Source organism: Enoplosus armatus, chromosome 5 (genome assembly GCF_043641665.1).
Source record: "Enoplosus armatus isolate fEnoArm2 chromosome 5, fEnoArm2.hap1, whole genome shotgun sequence".
Classification (NCBI taxonomy): domain Eukaryota; kingdom Metazoa; phylum Chordata; class Actinopteri; order Centrarchiformes; family Enoplosidae; genus Enoplosus; species Enoplosus armatus.
This window is the reverse complement of record NC_092184.1, coordinates 15,727,912-15,742,482: the sequence shown is the minus strand read 5'-3', so window position 1 is coordinate 15,742,482 and position 14,571 is coordinate 15,727,912. Positions and strand designations below refer to the sequence as shown.

Genomic DNA, 14,571 nt, shown 5'->3' with positions numbered 1-14,571 from the left:
TATCCACCTGCGCCTGGACCAACACCTGCTCCACCTTTGGAGTAGAAATGTTAGAAGACTGGAGGTGTGAAGTCAGAAGATTTAACAGATGTCCCTGTCACGACGAGGAATAAAAGTGTCTCTATTCTGGTTCTGGTTTATTAAATCCTTAGACATCTTATTACTTGGAAAACTGAGACGAATCAAAAAACTGGAGACCGAAAATCTATGAATCTATCTTCTGATTCTGCTTTAAAGAGGAATGTGTGAAGGCTACATTCAATCTTTCTCCCTCTGTTACACTCTGCCTTGAGTTACATGTAGGGTTTATCAACTCCATGAATATCGTTACTTTATGTTGATAGTGTCTAATATTATAACAATCATTTCATATGTTTGAATTCAATGTGTCTTAGCTTGTTTTATTGTCTTATATTGATGCTTTTGCAGCCCAAAACAAATTCCCTCTCAGAGACAAAAAGATCAATCTTGATATTTGACTGACTGAGTTGGACTAAATGAAATGCAATAAAAACACCTTGGATTTGGTCTCATGTCCATCACAGGTAAAATAGTGCACAAGAGCACAAATATCCTAAAACTGCAAACCTGCAGATGCACAAAACTGATGACTGTTCAGTCTAACAGAGGTGTAACTGGGTAGAGAAAAGCCTGATGCAGCTTTTCTTTATATATTAACTGCTGCTTTTATCGATTCAAGTTTGATTCATTAACTCACTTTAGAGAATGTGCACAGTAAGGTAAATACAGCCCAGCGTGTGAAAGCACAATCTATAACATTGAATAGAATCATAAAAAGTGTATTGATAACGTAATCTTCAGGTAATCTTCAGTCATACAACTGTGCTCTGAGTCACATAGATATGGGGAGTCTATTTTTACAGCTATACTAAATATTACATATAGTACCCATATGTATAATTGTATAATTGTAATAGTTGTATAATTTCCCCCCGGGGATCAATAAAGTATTTCTGCTTCTGATTTCAGATTTCTGATGTACAATTGATTTTGTGGCAATGGAATGAGCAAGATCAACTAGTTAACCAATGAAGGCATTGTGGGCCACAAGCAAGAGAATCAGAGATGTGGAGGGTACACTGCAACATATCATACATTATTGTAGATTTACAGTGTGAACAACATTTTGAAGGTAAATATTAGCCATCTTTACCTGGAATGAATGGTTTAGGTGCTTTGCCACCTGTGCCAACACCAACACCTGAAACCAGCATTTAGTATTAGTAAAGTCACAGACTGCAGCGGAAACAAACCACCGCAGCTTTTGTATTTGTCTTTGTCTCCACCATGTGGCCAGATGGATGTATTGTATCCCATTAAGTTTCAATAACAAAACATAGCTCAAGGGCTAAAAACAACATGAGAGTTGTTAAATCAATAAAGGTATAAATATTGGTCTACGTCCAGGTTGTTGGACTCCGGTTGCAACTAAAGGAGAAAAGAGACTAATACATGAATTATCTAACATCCCATACTGAAAAATCTGTTAACTAATTAATACAAATTAGTCAGAAGACAACAAGAAAAAACCAAACACACAACACAGAAAGAGAGCCTATTTTAACTGTTAGAAAGACAACAACATAATATTCCTAAATACAAAGGCAAATACTGTTTACCTAGTAACTGTACACTATGATATATCTAAGACTCAACTTTGACTACATCACTTCAATCACTATTATGAAATTGATTACTAAGATTTTGAACATTTGATCTGCTATAATAATTTGTTCAGATTTGTTTATTCCGGCTTTCTTGACCATGAAAGTCACATGACCAGGTAAACAACGAGGTCATTGATGGGGCATGATATTATAGTGTAACCCTGCTCTTATATTTGTTACATCAGTGGATCTCTTAGTAAGTGTGGCATCTTTCACCTTTCTTACTTTGGATTGCTGACACTTCAGTGTACAGCAAGGACGGCAGATTTGAGGAAGTGCTGAGAGCAATTTTATTAACGGCAGATTGTTTACACTCACCAGGTTGACCTTGGCCTGCTGTACCAACTAAAAAAACAGGCAGAGGTCACATCAGTTAACATCCAGTATAAAATAGGACGGTTAGACAGTACAAAACATTACATTTGGTACAAATACAACAGAATATTGTAAATTGATCAATGCCACATACTCTATACACATGTAAAAGAAAAATATAACTGCTCTCACCACCAGAGGGTGCAACACCTACTCCACCTGTGACACACAAATATACAAGGTAGTTCAAGTTTTGTCACATATAATAAATTGTTGAGTATTCTTTGGTATATTTCAATATGATAGAATTTATACATATTTACCAACACCTGTGCCAGCTGTGAAATAAAAAACATGTTCTCAAGTTAAGTTATCTGAAGTAAGTATATACACAGTACAACAATTAATTAAAAACAGTTCCATATGTACTACTTACCACTAGGCTGAACAACGCCACCAAAATCTGTCAAAACAGTCAGGAAAAGAACATTAAAACAGGTTGAGACGCAATACAGAATTAAATGAAGTAGCTGCAAAAAAATATGCACTTATTTTGAACCCACCGCCTGTTTTCACACATCCACCACGAGAGTACGAAGTGCAAAAAAAAAGAATAAAAAGCGAAATTAGAGATTCCCTTTTAAAATGTTACATTATTATATATATATTATTATATATATATATATTATATTATATAAATTATTTTGTCTGTTTGGTTACATTAATAATAATGAAATACACAGTTGCTGTTAATGATGAAACTATAAAAGGAAGATATGGGAAAAACAAACAGGAACAACAGGAAGATAACAAAACAAACATGACGAGAAAAGACAAGACATACAAAACAACCATCGACTGAAAGGTAGTATTCTATAGCAGGGGCTTCACAGTTCATATACATACATAACTATATAAATCTGTAGACCTAATGTCACTTTATTACCGTGTGACTTTCCTGGCAATGGTTTTATGACATTTAAACCCTGGAAATATCACAAAAATCCCCTGCTGTAGAAAAAGTGAGTGCAAGCATTTATATTGTCAAAACAAACTTCTGTAGACATCTAAGAGGAATAAAATAAGGGAAGGCGATGTTCCAGCATTAATCTATCACTACCCTCTGAATGTCTTCTCAATGAGTTCATTTTCCATTATCCAAAAATGACAGTTATTATATGCATGAAAGTAATCCATCAAGCAAAGTGAGCTGTTAGTAAAAAGGAAAGGAGAGCACAAGACAAGTACTGCTGAGACAAAGAGACAACCTGTGGCCACAGCTGACATCATAATGGAGGAGTGGCAGTGAACCAGGCAGGCTAAATCAACCTCTCTTTCAGCACTACATGAAGCCTGACATTTAAGGATTATGTCTGAGGCACAGCTGTCATATGTAAATGTTCTTGTATCTGACAGCTGGTGGCAAAAAAACACCAAATTCACTTGTTAGATCATGCGTAATACTGAAAGAAGTAATTGAAAAGTGCCTGTCTTTACAGTCGAGGGATGAAGAAGAATTTAACTTAATTCAAAATCATTAATGTATGTTTATGTATGTTTTCTACAGTCTCTCCAAACAATATTTGAGAAGATCAACTCACATTAAGGTAAAAATCAGAAAATTCAAAAATTCATTCTACTACAATTTGATATGTATTAAACAACACAGATTTCCCTTCATGGCCAAAGGTTTCATGCAAACAGCAAGTCTTACTGGGACGCGGGACCTCTGCAGCAATAGACGTGGGCTCTGCCAAAAGACAACAGGTTCCAGGTTCATCCATTGTACATTGTAAGGCTCGGAGTGAGAGAGACTAGAAAAGGCAGTAGCTGTAAGGTGGACTTTGATACTGCCACAGCTGGGAGGCTGTAAGCTAGAGGGGGTCAATAGCTGTAAGCACTAGCAATACAAACATGTGAGCTTTTTGGGCAGCAAATGGGTGAATAAATGATGGCACAGTACTGATGCAGTCACCCCAAGGTAGAGTGCAATTGCCAAATATAAGTAGAAATGGCACTTCTCCTTCTTACTTCCATATGCTGAATATAACTACTGCAAAAGCATACATGGGTAAATGTGTGTACAGTAAAAGCAGAGTATTGGCATTTCACTGTACCTGGTCGAGGAGTTCCAGGAACACCTGTACCACGTGGTACAACAGCAGAACCATCTGGAACAACGCTGACAGCTGTACGTGGGGTAGCTCCTGGCACGCCAAGTCCTACTCCAGTGACGCCTCCTGCTAGAGGAACGCATGAGGTCAACAAATTGAAGCCACTGTTATCTGCTACATTACAATACAAACAGATTCTGTAAAAGTTTGTCTGCAGATGAGAATCACAGAGTTAAATCAGGTGAGGGTGTGACTAAGAGCTATTCCAAAACAAAATGGTGAAATGGTGACTTCATGACGGTGCCTGATTGCCAAGCCTACACCCATGGGACCCAGTCAGACACCCAAAGTGGGTCCACCACCTGCTATGCTGGATGTAAGGGTCAGCTGCAAGTTGGGCAGTCGGCGAAGGCAGAGGTCTCGGCATACTGACCCCAGGATATGAAAACAGGCACTACAGACATACGTAAGGAGGGTAAGGAGCCAGAGTTGGTGCTGCATAGTTGGGTTAAACCTTAGCTGACCTAAGCTCTCGATTTACCGGTCGATCTACATTCCCTCACCTATGGTCAGGAGCTTTGGGTAATGACCAAAAGAATGAGATTGCAGATCCAGATGGTCGAAATTTGTTTCCTTCGCACAGTGGCTGAGCAGTTAATATACAAGAAAATGTAATGTAGTTTACACACTAATGAATAGAATCTAATAAAAAGTAGGATAAGATAAAGTAAGTGAGAAAATAGATTATTATTATAGAAAAGAGTATTGTCCACCTCCTAGTCCCGGTACTAGACCAGGTACTCCTCCGGTTCCTAATCCTGCTCCTCCTGTAACGCCTAATTAAGGGAAACAGAGCCGGTTGCGTCATTAGTTTACTGTTAATAAAATCTAGTATAAAACAAGTAGGATGAGTTACAGTAAGTAAGAAAAATTGATTTGTAATTATTGAAAATTGTACTGATCCTATCAGAATTAAGTTATACACCACTAAATGTCTCTGAATGTGTGATATTTGTGTTTGTGTGCTTCTTTATTATACCGTATTTAGCAGCTTTTGAGGCAGCAGAGTATTGTCCACCTCCTAGTCCTGGTACTAGACCAGGAACTCCTCTTGCCCCGCCTCCCAGTCCTCCTGTTCCTGGGAGGCGGGGGAAATAGAGCAGGGTGCATCATTAGAATCAGAATCAGAAATACTTTATTGATCCCCGGGGGGGGAATTGTACAGTACTGGTGCTCCCATTCAAGATTAGAAAGCAGAAAATAAATATTTATAAAATAAAAATATAAACATTTACAATATTTAAGTGAAAAATAAAAGTAAAAAATATATAAAACAGCAATGTATATATGTCTATATATATATGTATGTATTGCAGTATATGTAGAAGATTTCCAGTCTGTTTATTGTGTCTGACACTCAGAGGGAGGAGTTGAACAGTTTGATGGCCACAGGCAGGAATGATTTCCTGTGGCGCTCAGTTGTACATTTGGGAGGAATGAGTCTCCCACTGAAGGTGTACAGTTATATACAGTAAAAAAAATCTAATAATAAGTAGGGTAAGATAAAGTAAGTGAGAAAGCAGATTTGTTTTGTACTGTACCCTCCCTATCAGAATTAGCTTATTCACATAAAAATGTCTCTGAATATGTGAAGAGTTTGTGTGCTCATTTCACCTACCATATTTAGCAGCTTTTGCAGCAGCAGAGTATTGTCCACCTCCTAGTCCTGGTACTAGACCAGCTCCTCCTCCTGTCCCCCCTAGTCCTCCAGTTGCAACGCCTATTCAAGGGAAACAGAGCAGGTTGCAACAGTAAAATGTCACTGAACCTGTGATATGGATGTTTGTGTGCTCATTTCACCTACCGTATTTAGCAGCTTTTGCAGCAGCAGAATATTGTCCACCTCCTAGTCCTGGTACTAAACCAGCTCCCCCCAGTCCTCCGGTTCCAATGCCTATTTAAGGGAAACAGAGAATAAAATCTAATAATAAATAAGATGAGTTACAGTAATTATTGAAAACTGTACCCCACCTATCAGAATACATTTATACATATTTATGAGTAAACCTTTTAATTTTTCTTACCAGGCTCTACCACATTAGTATCTTCATTGCATGAAGAACATGTGGCCTAAGGTCCAGAAAGCATTAAGATGATTCATTCATTCAAATGAATCAAAAAACCACTTAAAGAAGACATCTTACCATACTTTGGGGGTTTGACTCCAGCACCAGCTCCATAACCTGTCAGGAAGCAAAATAATGTTTGTGAGTGAGAATTCATTAAATCATATTGAATTAAGGAAAAGGAAGGAAACAGCAGAAGCACTTTCATTGTTCATTATGTCTACACTGATATATCAATTTAACAACTTACCACCATAGCCGCCGCCACCACCAGGAAGTACCTGTCCTGCTCCACCTGGAACTCCACCTCCTCCTAGGCCTGCTCCTGGGACTCCTGTTGGGGAGGGAATAAAGAACTAATCACCCTTACACTGTAGTGAATGAAAGATTACAATGGCCAGAATGTATTGGTCATCTACTGCCATCATTTTAGCAAACCAAATTAAATCTATTAATGTATTCAAGGTGCAATTTTCCAAAATGTTTGATTTATGTAACAGTATGTTCTACATAAAAGTCGGTGAGTAGGTCCGCACTGCGTAAGAGAAAGGCTACACCTTATGACATGGTCATCATTACACTATGTCAAATGGCAATCACAGTCTCACCATATTTAGGAGGTTTAGCACCAGCCGCCAAAGCTGCAACACAACAGGCCCAGAAGAGGTTAGATCGAAAAAGTGATCCTAGAATGTCTCGTTTGTTACTCATGTAGATCAAAAAGTCTGTGGGGCATGCTTACATCCATATCCTGGTAAAAATGGGACCCTTCCAGGAATTCCTGCACCACCACTTGGAACTACCCCTGCACTACCCGGACCTTTAAGGCAAAAATATATCATGCAATCACGCACACTCACTTAAAATGCTAAATTTTGGATTATTTTTCCAGAGATTGAATTCCATTTACCATATTTAGCAGCTTTAGCAGCAGCAGAGTATCCTCCACCTCCCAGTCCTCCTGTTCCTCCTAGTCCTGTTCCTCCCAGTCCTGCTCCTCCAAGTCCTCCAGTTCCTCCTACTCCCCCTGCTCCTTAAAAGACAAATTTATTTCCATGTAAAGCTAGCATTTGGAGAGAGTTCGCTGGAAATTACATTTAGAGTATTTAAAACAATTAAGAACAAGTATTTTATGCTCTTTTGTCCCTGAGCAGACCTTAAAATTGCTACAGTTAGTACTAAAAACAACCCCTCAGCCAAAGTGAGCCTTCCCCTGTTTCTGTGCATACTACATAAGCAGATTTAGGCAACATCACCTCTATTTCTCTGGCTTAGCATCTGAAAGTATAATCAATCAGGCTCTGTTTAAGTTGCAATGGCAGGTTGTTGGGTGTTTCAAAGGTAGCGATGCCAAAGCTGTAAAATAAACCATACAACAGCCAGACTATTGCCTCTCAACCCCTCAGCCCCTCTGTATTCAATCTCAGCCCCTTTCAGGTTTCTTACGTGGCCTAGTGCCTGACCTTTGGTATTCTCTGCCTCACACATCACTGTGCACTGCTGCTAAGAATTCAGAAACACCCACAGGAACCATATAACAAGTTCTGAGATTTGATAATAGGAATCTATAATTACCGTATTTAGCAGCTTTGGCAGCAGCAGAGTATCCTCCACCTCCCAATCCTCCTGTTCCTCCCAGTCCTGCTGCGCCTCCCAGTCCTCCTGTTCCTCCAAGACCCCCTACTCCTGTGGAAAACAAGTTTATCTAATGAGCCATTTCATGTAAAGATTAGAACAATTACCGCCGTCACAAATAATTAAATTTGAATTTTCATGTAAGCAGCATGGATTAATTAAACATTTGATGAGTCCACAAAGTCAGACATCTGTATTATCTGAGAGCTGACCATGTTCACAGTTACAGACCTCAGTCCAACTGAAATTACATTACGTCATCCATTATGAATGTTTTTCCTATTAAGGAAGAAACATTATTTGGGGAAATATCAGAAATACTCTTTTTCATCTCAGGGGCTGTCTGTGTTTGACTGACAGGAGCCTGCGGTCTGAGTAAAAGTAAAGTAAACAAATTGCATTGTAGCCTACAAGTCATGAGCAGTGTGTTGTTAGCTGTGATATTGAAGAGTAAGGACCACACCAGCATCTATATGGACCGAAGTGACATTAGCAGGTACGTTTATATGCTGTTTAAGGTCCTGCAGCTGACCAGCTAATTACCTCATGCTAGCTGTGCACTTTTCTCTGTTGAATGTTTGATTGGTCGCCTGTACAACAAGCTAACGTGCAGGATAAGACACAAGTTCATGTTTACAAGTTAGATAAGAAGGAGTCTTCAGCAGGGAAGCTAATGTAGGTTGTTGTTTACAGTCTGCCCATGATCGAACGGTGACGTTACTGCAAATATGGGTTGAAATGAGGGTAATTTGATTGGCTGATGGAAACAAGTTCTCCATCTACATAGTATACATAGTGCGAGTATAACCTTTAATTAATCAGGTAATGACATCAGGATCTCTTTTGCAAGAGACACTTGGATGAAAAAAAAGTATATATTATTATAATATTAATAATTAAATTATTATTTTGAATTGGATTTTGTCTTTAGTTAACAAAAAAACTCCCATACCATATTTAGCAGCTTTGGCAGCAGAAGAATATCCTCCACCTCCTCCCAGTCCTCCATATCCTCCGGTTCCTAATTGTCCTCCTGTGCCTCCTAGTCCTCCGGTTCCTAATTGTCCTCCTGTGCCTCCTAGTCCTTCAGTGCATATGGCCAAGATAGTGCAAGACAAAACATGAATATGCTCATAATGTTAAGTTGAAAAAAGCTCAGATGATAATGCCACTTCTACACCATACCATATTTAGCAGCTTTAGCTGCTGGTGAATATCCACCAAACACTGGAAATCCTGGAACTCCTCCTGGTACTCCAAGTGGTGCACCTCCCGGTACTCCTCCTGGTACTCCTCCTGGTACTCCCCCTGGTACACCCCCTGGTACTCCTCCTGGTACTCCCCCTGGTACACCTCCCGGTACTCCTCCTGGTACTCCTCCTGGTACACCTCCTGGTACTCCCCCTGGTACACCTCCTGGTACTCCCCCTGTCCAGGGAACATCAGTAAAACAAACAGGTCAACATAATGTAACATACGAAACAAGTACTTGAGATATGCCTCTCAGCTACTTACAGGATGAGTGAATGGATAATGTGAAAAAAGATGTGTGGCAATATGATTTTAACCCATAAGAACCCAGACCCATTTCCCCTTAAAGGAAAATTATGGGGAATACACCACAGACCAAGTGGACCACACTGAAGACATTTCTGATGGGTTTTTTTTATACTACCCCTTAATGTCAAAGATCTGCGATGGTACATATACGTTACATTGGGCGTTTATGGTAAATTTACTTGTTTTATTGTTTTATATTAATTTGTTCAAGAAATATGGTCAAAACAGGTTGACTGTATACAGGACACACTATTAAAGCATTAGAATCGTTAAATGGGTTTAACTTACCTTTAGTATCAAAATACAGGCTTTTTGAAATTAGTTGCTTCCTTCACTTGTGTTTACATGTCACACCACCATTTTGAAAAGGTCCCGACCTGTCACAGTCACATAACTGTGACATGACGACCACACCAGGATGTTACGTATATGTCGCTTAGGGACTTAATGAGTTGAGATCAAGCACAAAGCTGTATAAGGAAGATTCTGGGGACTGTGTTACACTGGTGTCACCATGGGTTCTTATGGGTTAAATATGTTTCCATGATTCACAAAAACATGAAGGTTCTCACCGTATTTAGCAGCTTTGGATCCAGCTCCATATCCTGCTGTAAAATAATTAAAGATAGGGATGCGTATGATAAAATACAACTAAAGTACATAAACCAAAGAGCATAGTAAATTAAGTAAATTCGTATTTATAAGCAATGCTAGTGAGGCTCAAGGAGTGGCAATGTCTTTGGTACAGAGTGACATATTTGGATGATAGTACTAATTTACTGAAAAATGAAATCTGACAATGTATAGCTCATGGGGCCGCTAGCATGGCTATAGACTTTGCTTGATATTATACCTCCTGGCAGCTGCCCTGGATACAGTCCACCAGTGCCACCAAAACCACCAACCCCTCCAGCACCACCAACACCACCAACACCACCAGCACCACCCAAACCTGGAGCAGAGAGCACAGACTTTAGTAAGACACAAATATGTTCTGTGCTGATGTTACACGACTTGTATCATGTTTTTCTTGACAGGAAAGCATTGTCTTGGTAATGATGAGGTAGGCTACCATATTTGGCAGCTTTAGCCTGTGCAGGTGAAATGCCCCCGGGCCCCACTCCTGCAGAAAGAAAAATACATCAGGCATTTTTTCTACCTTTCTACTCAATATCAATTAACAGTATGTTCGTAAAAACACACACCAGTTCCAACAGGATAACCAGGCCTTGACCCAGGGCCAACTTGTCCTCCTGGAAGTCCAATGCCACCATTACCAAAGCCGCCGTAACCTGAAACATTGTAATGTCATTAACCCTTGGATTTCCACTGATACACCAAATATTTGCAAAACTGTAAAAAAGTATTTGTACCAAAAGGTAGCTTGCCACCTCCAGGTTTTGCTCCATAGCCACCTAAAGAGAAAAATGAGAGAAGATGATGAGGTTTTACTTTAAAATGCAGTGTAATTGTTTTGAATGCTGTTCATTTGACTTGATTGCTCAAAGAGTTCATGTCCCTTTAAAATAAATGAACACAGCTGTTCACGACTACATTTATCCACTGAAGACGTTAGTAAAAGTTAAGATAAGCCAAGTAGTTCATTGCTACAGCAGAATTATGCTTTGTTGCATTTTTTGCAACTGTCTGCGGTGTCTGTCTGCAGTGGTGCTGAATCTGTCCGCAGCCTGTTTAGCCTCCATCACAGTCTTTATTCAGAAATAACCGATGGGCAGGTCTTCTTTATCTTTAGATAGTAGTTCTCATATACAGATGTACAGTAGATCAAATTCTTCAGATGTCCAAATATAAAAACAATTTAATTCAAAACATATTCCATGTACCCTGAAACCCCCTGGTTTGGATTTAGCTACAACTCAAATGCCTGGCCACTCTCTCTCTCTTGTTCCATTTTTACCATCTTTATCTCCTCAGCCATCAAGTATAGGCAAAGATGCCAGAAAATAACCGGCAGAACTGCCATTTCGGTGATCTTACAGCTGTGAAATTAGAAAAACGTAAGAAAAAAAAAATCATAATTCACTTAAGGTGAGTAAGACTGTCTGTATGCTGGAGAAAGAAGAACTACAACATCGACAAAGATCAAATAGTCTCTATGAACATATATCATATGAACAGAATGCAACTTCTGAATAACACAGTGACTGTCTAGATTCACACCTTGCACTTTGAGGGGTGATTTGAGGGGGTATCCGTGGAACACTCCTGGCTGCATCGGTCCACCATACCCACGGCCTCCAGTGACAAAGGAAATTATTTATAATCCTGATCAGCTAATAGCAATAGTACTGACAAAAATAGAAATTTATGTGTGTAATGCAGCAATAATCAAATAAATAAAGTTACCCGGTCCTTGGCCTCCCCCTCCAACTGCATAAGAAAAATTATCCAATTATCCAATCAAACACACACATGAAAGATCATTTTTTTAATGTATATTCTAAACATTTCAGCAATGAAGCAAACACAGCAAACTGAACACTGGCCTCGAAACTAAATAGACTCTGTAACATTGTGGTCCATTACTCTTTGGATAAGCTCTTTCATGTATTTATTAATTTATCTTTTGTTTTTCTTTGTGTTCCATTGAAGATATCTTTGTATTATTAGCTGCTGAAGTATTGTGTATATTATATATTATATTTTTCTATTGTTTCGCCTTTGTAGAACTGATGTGTTCCCCATGTTTTTGCTTTTTTAAACAAAGGCAATAAAAATAGTTTTCAAAAAGAAAAATACAAGTGGCATTCAATGGCATTGAAAGAAATTCAAAATCTTACTTGATTTAGGATTCAGGTCGGTGCCAGTGGCCACCCCAGGCAGAACTCCACGTCCACCAAACCCTGAAGGAGCCATAAGCAACCAAAAAAGCCACATTAAATCCCTGTACAGTACTTGTTTGCAAAAGCACTGACCATTCACATGGTGAAACAATTGACAAATAGTGCCTGAGGTTAATCAATGAAAGAGACCTTGTCCTGGCACCAGTCCACCTTGGTAAAGTCCAGGCACACCCACACCTGCCACAGTCAATGAGAGGATATTACTGCACTTCTGCATTCACATTGAAAAATTGTGAGAGGGATCTGGCACGCATGAGCAGCAATGATCTGTCTTTTACTTTAAACATTCATGACAGCATTGACCAGGAAAATTATATGCTGGTCAATCATTATGACAAAACACTACAACAAGAGCCAGACAGGATACAGCAAAGCCAGGCAGGTGCTGCTGGCATCTTACAAAACTAGCTACTTTTTAGCTTATTCATTGTTCATTGAAATCCTCTATTGAAGAGACATTATAATATTGGATGTTTAAATTTAAAATTGTCATAGCCTCATACTAGCACAGAAGAGATAAGAGAGGAGATCTGACACTTAAAGATTTCCTAAGGAAAACATATAACATGACTATATGTATATTAGTATATATACTGTATGTAGAATATTGGATCGACTCTAAAGTCCAATATAAATAAAGTTACGTTTATTTTAGTTGCAGTACTGTATGTATGTATTTGTTTGAAGATATGGTGGTTCTGTTATGTGATGTGAAGTGCATCCTGTCTGCCTCTAGTCTTGTGACTTTATTGTTGAGTCTACAAAACCTGGCACTTTGGCAGCTTTCTTTCCAGCACCACCACCAGCCCCTCCTGGAAGGCCTGTCTGAGGAATAACAGGTACTGAAAAAAAAGATTAAATGTTACTTGGCTCATCGAACGGACAATGACAAATATACAGTGTGAAAAACATATGCACATCTTACTTGTCCAAGTGCTGAGTCCAAACAACTGTGATTTCTGCCTCCTGAGGACTCGCAACACTGTTAACTGCTCTCTTTAAAATTTTTACTTTATTACATTAGAAAAAGTATGATGTTTGGAGCCCAAATTGGCTCAGTGGAAATGAGTTATTTTCCCAAAGTATTAAAGGGAATGGTTACATGGTGTCCATGGGAGGCAGAAATCACAGTATGACTACTAGTATGATAACATAAACAGTGCAAAATAAAATAAAAAATAAGAAAATGGGCAGAAAGATGTGTTGTGTCTTGCCTCCAGCGGGCACTGCGGCTCCGGTTCCTGTGCCTCCAGGACCTCCACCTGTCCCTGTTTGAATATCAAGACATAAAAAACATAAATATACAATTTCAGGCTCGAGGTTATACTCACATTCATTTAAGCTGGAGTCATTAACACACATAGGAGTAATGAACACACAAGTATTCTATAGTAGTATATCCCATGACCACTAGAGGGCCCTGTGATACTTAAAAGGATTAATGAGCAGGTGAATGGCTTGTGCCAAACTTGACTTCTTCAGCAGGGAGCCAGATCCTTAGACTACCCACTGGTATTGAGAGCAGCTAATCTGGCCCTACTAGTCTGTCATCACCCCATGATCAAAAGCAACATGGCTTTGGCCATGACTTTTAATCTAATCAGGAGAGGCAGCCAGCATGCATGGCATTTGCCTTGCCTCATCAAATGCCTCATTTCTTTGGCTATGCCCTCGGGCAGGAAATGAGCTGTCAGCTTCACTTGTAAGGGAGCTTGGCAGCAGGATAAAACACACTGTGTATTTGTTTAATCTATTTTTATTCTTTTAAACATTTTTTAATCTTAAATTCCCCATACTTTGCCGGACAGACGTTGCGCACTGCCTGTAAGTATGTGGCCTGGGAGATTTGGTGAGGAAAAGTTTGGCAAGGGAATGTTTTGTTTTATCTGTGCTCTTTCTGAGGAATGAATCGTTATTTTGAGTGTCATGAAAAGAGTACAGACTGATTCTAGGGACTGAAGTTTTGTCATTGCCAACCAATACTTAAGAGTAGGCTCTTTGCCATAGTACAGCTCTGGCCATGATTGGGCCCTCCTGAGTCCACTCTTAATCAGCCTGCCTAATTTAAAGCAAGCCATGTGCACATACAAAGCACAGACTTCAAGGTCACACTGGGCTCTGCTGAAGTTCAAACTGTGCAAGGTTTGCAGGTATGTGATAAAAATGTACATGTGTTTGCCAAACAGTGTTTTCCATGCTGAGTTACCATTGACGCAAAACATTCATTTTGGCTTTCACATAACATGCAAGCATGCCGACCTCTCAGAGT

The 14,571-nt window shown here is 39.3% G+C and overlaps 2 protein-coding genes and 1 long non-coding RNA gene across 3 annotated transcripts in view; all 3 read right to left on the bottom strand.

Annotated features, from left to right (window-relative positions):
- Nucleotide 1: 1 nt before the first annotated feature.
- On the bottom strand, nt 2-2,021 carry LOC139284913 (uncharacterized). The gene is made up of 3 exons (XR_011597346.1): nt 2,007-2,021; nt 1,175-1,222; nt 2-34 (listed from the first exon to the last, which is right to left on the bottom strand). It is a non-coding gene; the product is annotated as an uncharacterized lncRNA (long non-coding RNA).
- A 1,178-nt stretch (nt 2,022-3,199) lies between these two features.
- LOC139285474 (elastin-like) lies at nt 3,200-7,825 on the bottom strand (the record flags this gene model as incomplete). The annotated part of the gene is given in 12 exon segments (XM_070906041.1): nt 3,200-3,213; nt 4,121-4,243; nt 4,891-4,953; nt 5,157-5,246; nt 5,856-5,897; nt 5,982-6,083; nt 6,319-6,360; nt 6,494-6,577; nt 6,852-6,884; nt 6,986-7,063; nt 7,154-7,276; nt 7,819-7,825. Coding segments are annotated over 12 exon segments (801 nt in total), but the record flags the coding sequence as incomplete, so codon positions are not given.
- A 2,460-nt stretch (nt 7,826-10,285) lies between these two features.
- The window catches only part of LOC139285473 (elastin-like), a 30,320-nt gene continuing 26,034 nt past the window's right edge, over nt 10,286-14,571 (bottom strand). Inside the window, exons 8-16 of the mRNA XM_070906040.1 lie at nt 13,517-13,570; nt 13,070-13,144; nt 12,432-12,479; nt 12,240-12,302; nt 11,806-11,829; nt 11,620-11,694; nt 10,812-10,853; nt 10,654-10,730; nt 10,286-10,390 (exon numbers count right to left, since the gene is read on the bottom strand). Coding sequence (XP_070762141.1) covers nt 10,286-10,390; nt 10,654-10,730; nt 10,812-10,853; nt 11,620-11,694; nt 11,806-11,829; nt 12,240-12,302; nt 12,432-12,479; nt 13,070-13,144; nt 13,517-13,570 — 563 coding nt within the window. The remainder of the gene's footprint in view (nt 10,391-10,653; nt 10,731-10,811; nt 10,854-11,619; nt 11,695-11,805; nt 11,830-12,239; nt 12,303-12,431; nt 12,480-13,069; nt 13,145-13,516; nt 13,571-14,571) is intronic.